Genomic DNA, 10402 nt, shown 5'->3' with positions numbered 1-10402 from the left:
TTGTTAGAGGAGAAAGAAAATAAACAAGAAGAGAGACAACAGCAGTTGCATGAAAACCTGCAACAGTGCAGCTAGAACAGCAAAATAAAGAGAGATTACAGCAGTTGTAGAGGAGAAAGAAAATAAACAAGAAGAGAGACAACAGCAGTTGCATGAAAACCTGCAACAGTGCAGCTAGAACAGCAAAATAAAGAGAGATTACAGCAGTTGTTAGAGGAGAAAGAAAATAAACAAGAAGAGAGACAACAGCAGTTGCATGAAAACCTGCAACAGCAAAATAAACAAGAGAGAAAGAATTAACTATTTGCAGTTGTATTTTTTTCTAAAAAACTACAACCACAACATGTATGGCAGGGAGTTCACCATTCACCATTTAAATGAACCATGTGCTATTGAAATGGTTTATGTGCTTCAAAACACAGAAGGTATGATCAAGCACACAACTTTGCTAGATAACATCATATATGGCAATCACATGATAATGCAAATAGATTACATCACCAGATGTTGAAAACTAGTCTGTTTGTTTATTTTTGCTCCCCACTGGCACAGCAGTACTCTGTGGATTTACAATGCTAGAAACCGGTTTTCAATACCAGTGGTGGGCAAAGCACAGATAGCCCTTTGTGTAGCTTTGTGCTTAACTACAAACAAACATTTGCTTATTGTCCAAATCATGAACAACATGTGACTGTAAAAACCATTGAAACAACAGTGACAACAAACCTTGCATGTGGATGGGGGTCCCTAAACATCAATCAGGAGCATCTGAGGACCTAGTTTGATTGCTACTTGCCATCCAGGAAGATAAAGAATAGTTTTTGTATATTGCTCAGATGATAAGTTGGTTACAGGAAAAACTGTAAAACATGTGCTGGATAGTATTACACTAGATTTTCGAAGAGCCTGATGGTGGTAAATCAATGAGTCATAGTCATTATCAATTACTTTGTCAAATGGTTGGCATTGCTGTCCATTGCAAATATGAGAGCTGAATGGTGAATAGCATGATTTAAAGCAACTAAAGAACTCCACACTGAAAAGGAAGGAATTCCAAAACTAGTTGTTTCTAAAATTTGATTGAATGTTGGTGTAATGAAGATGCAAATGTTGCTGTATTATCTTCACTCTGGTAGTTTAGCTGAAGGGTTATATAGATTGTCAAGCATATGAATCCTGGCCAAACTGACAAAGATGAGCATCTGTTACACATCATGATGATGTTTATAGCAACAGAGAAAGAGAGCTAATTGTGTATTTAACTCATTGATGTTTGGACATAAAGTACTGCTCCAACTTTATGAAATATGTAGTTTAGTTTAGATGTGCCAATGTCTATGTGGACATTTGGAGTGGTTAAAGTTTCAGTACTAGTCGAAAGGGAGTTTCAATCCTTATTTTTCAAATTATTATGTATAATTTAATTGTAAAATATCTGCAATGTACTTATATTAGCCACTTTATTAAAAAAATTTGAATGGGGATGATAAATAAAGAACCTTTCTTGTGCCCAACTTTAAGTCTTATGTTAATAGACCAATTTGCAGAAGTATTGTGTACAGACCAGTCCAATTAAATCAAAATTAGTTCTGGGTGCTGGCATATCCTACAACTACACCCATCTCCACGCTGGAACATCTGTTATTTCATTGCCTTGTCATAGAACTTCTTCTGTATTTACCACTCTACATGTTACTTTGAACACAGTAGGATATATCATTGATAAGGACAAATACATCTCATAAATGAGTAGTAGCATGTCTCTCTCAAGCATCAGCATGTTTGGCAAGCAGCCTGCACATCTCTTCTCTGTGGCTTAATGGTAGGTCTGCAGACTTACAATGTTAAACATCAGGTTTTGATACCTGTGGTGAGCAGGGAACAGATAACCAATTAATTGTGTAGCTTTATACTTAACTATAAAAAAACACACTCATTATGCCATCATTACATATGGCAAGTATTCATCCCAATAGTTTCACCCAGGATTAGCAAACTTTACAAGCATCTGTTTGGTAGTCTGTATTACCTATTCTGCCAAACCATCAGATTGGGAGAGATAAGGAGAAGTCTCTGTCTTCACCACACTTTACACTTTATACAACTTGGTGAACAGTTTGCTGTTAAAATTAGCTTCATGGTTCACATATTTAATGTAATTTGCAAAAAAAAACAAAAAACATACATATCTGACATTTGATCTCTATGCAATTCCAATAGGTACACTTGTAAACAAAGCCTTTACACATTTTTTAGAACTTTTCTGCCCATCCCAAAGTATAGTTTTAGCATTTACCCAGACTCTGGCATTTCTTAAAGTAGACTTATCCAATTTTTTTCTCTCACATTCTTTTACTTATCTCCCTATGACTACGTTCAAGAAAACCTATGTTGCAGGGTTGTATGATACCATAGCAAGTATTTTGGACAATAACTAATAAATCTTTGTGTAGCCTCCAAACAAGATAGAACCAATGGCTAAACATAATTGTTAGAAAACATTATTGTCTATTTAATCGTTGAAAAGTAAATAACACTTGAGTAAGCAGTAATACAATTTCTGAAAAAGTGAGTAGCCGAAGGATACTAACACAAAATTTACAAAACTTAGGAAAAGAACAAACCTAAGATTTATTTTTTTTTTAGTTTCTTTTGATGATATATATTTATTCCTGACAGTCTTTTGCATTATATTATGTATGCTTCAAGATTATGGGAATATTCTTTTATTGGAATATATCAAGTACAAATACTTAGGATTAGTGAGTATGGTAAGCTACAATTTCTGAGATTGGAAACTATTCATATCAAGAAAAAGTTTTCATTTTTTTTTTTTTGTAAATTTGTTGGTACACAATCAAATACAAAAATTCCTTAGATATTGAAAAAACAAGCTATTATTATTAAAGAGAAATTGAGCTTGAGCTTGATCAAAAATATAGTTGGTTCGAATTTCATCCAAAGCTATACAAATTGTATGTAAATAAGAGCATGAGGGTATTTAATCTTTCATAATTTCAAATACCTCTTGGATATGAATATAGTCGGTCATTATTTATGTTAGAAAAAAAGGTGTGATTTGAACGTTAATGTATACATAAACGTTTTTTCTCATTCTTATCAAGGCCTATTTACAAGACCTGTACTACCTCCTATGGAAATTGCTATACCATTAACAGTGACTGGAGACCCACAGCTGTTGTCAGGAATTTACATAACATATCTAAATTGAGTAAGTTTTGTTTTGTTAGTTTTAAATCCATGATTTCCAGTTTTATATACTCTAAAAGAGAAGCTCATTAATTTTATATGTATATATGTAGTTTTTGAAAGACCAAAATCATTGTTTTCCTCATTCCAAAATGTACTTACTTTATTTCAAACTGGACTACAATTTTCTGTCGTCATCTCAATTTTATAAAAATTGATTTCAGTTTCTTAAAAGACGAGCTGAAGAAAAAGATTTATGTAAATTTTGTGGTATTCCGATGGATAGAATTAGTATTCAGAAACAAATTGACTTGAAGTGATTTTGGCTAGCTTCAATGAAATAACTAGTGATTGTTGTTGTGTATAGAATTAATTCATTCTCTGTTGTAATATGTGTTTCTTTTTTTTTCATCCTAGAAAGAGGTAATAAGATTCATATGTATCTCTACTTATACCTGGACCCAAACGTCAGTTTTCCTGCAGGTAATAATGCAGTTATTGGATTTAGTACACCAGACTCAATTCCTGATATGAAAAACGATATGTATCTTTTGAAACCTGGGAAAATGTATACTTTTTCTGTATCTCAGGTAAGTAACAATTGCAGTGTAATTATTTAAGTTTATTAGATATGTGAACATCAAAATTTGTTCATTATACTACATTGTGAACAATGTACACAGTTACTGCCAGTATCTCTAGCAACCTACTTTCAAATATATACACCTTTAATGATATTGTTGTTAATATAAAACACTAATGATATTGTTGTAGCTAATTCAAGTTCATATATACTGCTGTACAACCATGGTTAATGCTATTGCTGTATGTCAGTTATATCCACATACTTAAGCCTTTAATTATATTTTTATCATTATACTAGGCCCAAAATAGTAAGCCTGCACTAATATTATTGTGTTTAAATTGCTTATATATATAATTACATGTGTGTGTTAAATTTAATTACAAAATCGTAATTTGACAATAAATTTACTTGTTATGATAACATTGTCAATAGAGTAATATTTTTACTGAAAATATTTTTGCAATCTACAATTACTTAGTGATGTATAAGAAAATTAATAATGGTTTTCTACACATTATTTCAAGGATAATTATAGAGCACGTTTTTCAACTTTCTGTCAATAGTAGAGCATACTGTTGAACCTTAATGTTGACAGTATTAATGAGTAAAACATTTTATATTCATAAAAGCTGCTGCAATACAATGTGCAGTAGCTATCAGATAATTTGAACTGTAAATGTAATATCTTAAGATGTTTATGAATACTTGAATACTATGAATTAATGTAACAAATTTACTTCTGGAAATTGTACTGCAAAAACTGAAGGATATTTTAATTATGTTAATAACTTTGGTATATCAGTTTGGCATGCTCACTTTAGTATATCTAAGTAAGTATAAATAGGTACAGAAGGTAATCTTATTTTATTACACTATACATATTTAATTTATGTGTGTGTGTGTGTGTGTTTTTATAACCAAAGGAAGTGGTTGCTGACTCCAGCTTCCTGGGAAAGTGCAATACTTACAATGCTGCATCCAGTAATAAAGTGAGCCAATGAAGGTTTAGTATTTACTTAACACATTAATGTATTTCAATTTTGAGACAAGTTTAAAACTAGTTCATGTCTCAAAAGTGTTCTGTAATTATAGGAACATGTTGAAACCCTAATCTTGGTCCTCTTGGGAAAAGTAACAGTCAGCATCTATAGTGTGAGCCATGTATTAGGATTTTGATAGAGTGCTTGATGTGACCTGGGGATCACTGGTGTAGTTAGCTGTTAGTATATGATAATTCAATGGATATGTATATAATGCATGCAGTTCAATATAAAAGAAATATATTTATATATATAGTATTCTGTAGATAAATGTTTAGTTTGTTTAGAGAAAATATGTTTGGCATAGATCTTTATAAAGGGGATGAATAAATATAGAGATTAAAAATTTAATTCAGCAAATTAAACCTAACATTTTAGTTTTGTATCTCATTTAACCAAAATATTTCTGTTTCCTAGACTATTTCACACCTGTTACCACCCCCTTATGTCACTAACTGTACTGACTATGATAAAATGGGAAGGGCATCTTTTCGGGGTGGCTTACTAACACAACAGGTAAGGCATGATGTGTACATTTTATGTAAAGAGTTCGTATTTAAGTTTTAAGTTCAGCAGTAAAACATAAAGGAATTACGGTACAAACCACCTGTTTAACAACATTATATATATATATATTAAATGCAGAACAATGTGTGAGTAGTTAAGATATTTAAGTTGTGCTATTTAAATATAAAAATTGGTCAGTTTTGTCAATAACACAAATAACAATACATGCAACTTCTTCCAGTAGTCCAGTAATAGTGACTCTACCCACTGAATATATAATTTCTATTTTTTTGATATCTTCATTTGAAAATTTAACTAATAAAAGGTAATGAAATCTACTTATTGGAAAGGAACGAGTATCATGTCAGTGAAGTATACAATTTAAGACTAAACTCCAATTTGCTGAACTACATGTAGCATACAACATAACTTTTTGTAACACTACTGATATTGTGAATCTTATATTAAAAATTCATTGTTGACAACAGGAAGAACATTGACTAGTCCTAAAACCTTCAAGAGCTGTAGCCTCTTGTACTCAGAGCAATTTTTCTAGTCGTAAGTCTTCCCTATAAATGTCCAAGTAACAAGTAAAACGTTGCAAAGGCTACCTCTTTCAGCCTTTGCTTATCCTTACAGGCCACTATTTTTGCTAAGGGGGTGGCTATTCTTTCACTTGGTCATGAAACCTTTGAAAATATATCAGTTTACAAGGTCACTTTAGGTTGTGCAGAAATTGTATTTGTCAAAAGGGCCTGTGATTTTATTTGAGACAATTTTGAACACTTAACTGTAAACCCAACTGTTTCTTTGGTAGTCCCTGCATAAATATATCAATCATATCAACAGATGTTCCAGTGAAAGATTGTTGTCTTAGATTAAAACTTTATTAGTATGTTTGTTTTTGTCTGTATTTTCACAACATAAAAGGACAATATTAATAATGTTATGATTTTATAGGGCATGTACCAGTAAAAGTAATGTGAGGTTTCCCTGTATTAGGTTTGTTTTTGTTTTGTTTTTTTAATTTCGCGCAAAGCTACACGAGGGCTATCTGCACTAGCCATCCCTAATTTAGCAGTGTAAGACTAGAGGGAAGGCAGCTAGTCATCACCACCCACCGCCAACTCTTGGGCTACTCTTTTACCAACGAATAGTGGGATTAACCATCACATTATAATGCCCCCACAGCTGAAAGGGCGAGCATGTTTGGTGTGACAGGGATTCTAACCCGGGACCCTCAGATTGCGTGTCGAGTGCCTTAACCACCTGGCCATGCCGGGCCCCCTGTATTAGGAATTACAATACAAGTATAAAAAGATGAAGAGAGTAGAAAAAGAGGATTAAGATCTTAGGTCATGAAAAAATAAGTGAAATAGTTATGAAATATAATAGTAATAATATATATTTTATTTTGAATTTCATTTTAAGACTAAAATGATATCATTACCCTAAATGGAATATAAAAATTATGGAGCAGCTGTGTTTTAGTGGAAAAAAAAAGCTGTTATTAAAGCAAGAAAATAAAACTTTTACAATTAATGAAAATGGCTCTATTCCAATGTTGAAAAATTGCAATTAAAACTACATGACACATAAACAAAATCATAATTAAATTCTAGCTATTCTGCATACAAGCTAAAGCAGTAAAACAAAAACCTACAGCTGGACATCGTGAAACTTTATGTACAATACCAAAAGCCAGTGAAATGTTTAAAATCAAATAATGAAAAAAAAGACATAACAGACCTGTGATGAAGATTGGTGCTAGCAGCTCAAAATGCAGTTAAAAAAAAAAACCTCCTAGACAGGTGCAGTTTAGTAACAATGCCTTTCAAGTATAATCTCCTTTGTCAAAACTTTCTCTCATGTAAGAACAACAACTTGCAAAAGATCACAAAGTTAGGCCAGATTTAAAAAAATAGAAATAAACTATAGACATTTAAAATTTTCTTTGTAATAATTGTAGAAAGCATATCTCAAGTTATTGGTTTTTAGTAAAACGTCTAAATAAATAACTGAAACTTATATTTGGCTAAATATTTAAAACTGTGATATCGGAATATACTGTGGGTTTTTATTATTTGTAGAACATTGCTTAATGCAACCTCAAGTTGTTGTTCACATAATACCTAGTCCTAGATTAATGTCTCAAGCACGTATTCTGAGAATGACTTGTCACATGGTAGCATCGGTTGAGCAGTATAAATACAAACCTAAATTAAGAAATACAGGACAAAGCAAATCATATAAATCTAGCTTAGTTTAGGTAAGATAAATGTACAAAGTCTTATATTCTGCACTCAGAGTTCTTTTTCAGCAAATAGGTACATAGTGTTGTTATGTTAAGCATATTTTAATAAAGATTGTTGTTTTTGTCCATTTTGTTCATTTAGTAAGTGTTTTAGCATTACTACATCGATCTATATCTTGAATGATTCTCCTCTTTAGCAGACATATCCACGGAAGCTCTACCACAAAACATTTGATTGTATATTATAACTTTATTGTCTGTAGCCAGTCATGACTATGTGTGTGCACATTCCTTTCTTCTATAACTTTTTACTTTATGTTCTAGACCTGTTATATGGAGTGTGTTGCCAACCTAACTTTCGAGATTTGTGGTTGTATTTATCGAGATTATCCTCATTTGTTTGAATTACCAGGGCCAGTTCGTCTCTGTGAAAAGTCTAAGGAAGAAGGAGGTAGCTCTGTATTTTTGTTCATTTAAACTTTATTAAAAATATTATTTGTGAATGTTGTTTAAACTATATAGATTATATATATATTCATAATGTATGGAGAATACAGAGTAATACAGTTTTATCAATAATCAGATTCAATAGTAATATTTCATAAACATTATCATTTTTAATACTTTTTGAAAAATGTAAAATGAACTTTACAAGAAAAATAATTATGAAGATATACTTCAAAAGAAGTGGATCCTGTTTAACCTATTCAAAAATTGTTTGCCTTTATAAAACACTATTTTTTAACAGAAAAGCTGTTTTTCTCTGATTTTTTTTTTAAAACTGGTATTCCATTTGATAAGAAAATACATTTGCTATAAGTTAATCCAAAGAATAAAATTAAAGTTTATCAAGCATTTTCAGTGATCATCATATGGTGTTACAGAAATTATATATATGTTTCTTTTGTTAATTGTCTGTGTTCTGTAATCTTTAAAACAAAACAGTAAATCCACTTTCTTTGCATTTTAGGCCTCAGTTCCATTAGTTGCTTATCACTATATTAATCTTAAGCTGAAATATTAATAAATAAAAACATAAATAATGTTTACATTTGTTTCTTTTAATACGTCACAGTGAAATGCAAGTCACTAAATACTATTATAATAAACTTAACGATTTTCAAGAATTACTTAACTACCATCAATTGAAAATACTGGGAAAAAAATGTAAAATAGAAAAAAAAAGAAGAAACTATGTTAAATAAAGTTTATCTACTAATGTTTTCAGAGCTCAAAAGACTTTGACAAACATTGTTAAATTGGCTATGTAAATAATAATGATTTGAACTTTTTAACTAGTTATTTAATCACTGAACTTTTAACAGTAGACATAAGACTTAGCGATTCCTCATTGTTTCATAGATGCCTTCAGAAAATAAGAATATCATAGTAATCTGATAAAACAAACAAAACTGTCATCCTGGATAAATATACCAATGAAACAAAACTGAAGGATTTACTGCTGGACAAATGTAACTACAAGAAACTCAAAGCTAACAGTGTTCAAAGAAAATATCAAATTTAACTAATTTTTCTGAAAAATTCTATCTGCTTACCTTGATTTCTCAAAAATCTTAACAGATCAAATTCTCCTGCAGCATGTGTGCACTTCCTAAAACATAAGGACGGTTGCCTTCTTAGATCTATAATTTTAAATGTAGAATCTAATACTTGCTATCCAATTGGCTAATATACTGTTACGTCTCTGTTCGCTAGTTAATTTTCCGTAACTTCGTTCTGACAAAACTTTAGCGACACAAGTCCTTTCTTAATAAAACTGGTTTATTCTTTCCGAATACAACTTTACGATACACTTAATTTCAACAGTCACGCTATAACAAACGCATAACAACGAACGTCTCACGTGCTCAACTTCAACAATACTCTCTGACTGCAGTTCAATTACTCCTTACCTCGTCATGTTGTGACCATCTTATATATATACCAGACTACCCCAATCTAGTAGTCTCCCGATAATTCACGAAGGTTCGAAAGAAGGACGTGGCGTGATACTAGTCATGTGACCTTGCTGACGCAACACTGCCCCTTCTTAGTATTGTTCGTCCCGAACAATAGCCACTTACTGGTCACTGTCTCGTTGGCTTCTGCTTCACGTGGAGTTCATCTGCTTCATCATGAAATGTCCTATCATCGATGACAATCACATAAGTGGTAGTAACTTCATCAAGAGCTTCACCGTTTCCCTTCTCAAAACTGATAGAGTTTCTTCTTCGACAGTGGCTTCTTCAGGTGGCACGTCTTCAGCAGCGTCATTTGTTCTGTTGTCCACTTGGTCCCAACTGAAATGTCCTGGACCGTGATAACGCCAAAGCCTGTTGGCATGCACCACTTTTAGCTTACCTCGCCGACCACATTTTACCCGTAAAGTCACGTCTGAGAGACAATCCACTATGTCATATGGGCCTTCCCATGGAGAAGACAACTTAGGAGAATTCCCTTTGGTCTTCCTGGGATTATACAACCACACCTTGTCTCCTGGTTCAAAGCTGACTTCAGTAGATCTCTTATCATAAGATAACTTCATCGAATCAGCAGACGTTTTCAAGTTTGAACGCACTTGATGGTGAATATCATCCATCCTTTCCGATAACACTTTCACAAACTCTGACATATTCACAGGCAACTCTTCATAAGGTGGACGTCCTTTATGCTTGGGTCCCCTTTTAGCACTACGTAGACTGCATCTCCTGCACCATTCTTCCAGATCTCGCCTCATACCTATCCAGTAAAATCTTTGTCGGATGTGACTCAAAGTCTTCCTAATTCCGAGATGTCCTACTGTTA

At 32.4% G+C, this 10402-nt stretch overlaps 1 protein-coding gene across 1 annotated transcript in view; it reads left to right on the top strand.

Annotated features, from left to right (window-relative positions):
• The window catches only part of LOC111087854, a 40170-nt gene that overhangs the window by 14185 nt on the left and 15583 nt on the right, over positions 1-10402 (top strand). Inside the window, exons 4-8 of the mRNA XM_022396019.1 lie at positions 3126-3232; positions 3628-3800; positions 4720-4785; positions 5254-5352; positions 7922-8048. Of these exons, the coding sequence (XP_022251727.1) occupies positions 3126-3232; positions 3628-3800; positions 4720-4785; positions 5254-5352; positions 7922-8048 (572 nt within the window). The remainder of the gene's footprint in view (positions 1-3125; positions 3233-3627; positions 3801-4719; positions 4786-5253; positions 5353-7921; positions 8049-10402) is intronic.

Source organism: Limulus polyphemus, unplaced genomic scaffold (genome assembly GCF_000517525.1).
Source record: "Limulus polyphemus unplaced genomic scaffold, Limulus_polyphemus-2.1.2 Scaffold2756, whole genome shotgun sequence".
Classification (NCBI taxonomy): Eukaryota; Metazoa; Arthropoda; class Merostomata; order Xiphosura; family Limulidae; genus Limulus; species Limulus polyphemus.
The sequence above is the reverse complement of the archived record's forward strand: the minus strand, read 5'-3'. Positions and strand labels throughout refer to the sequence as shown.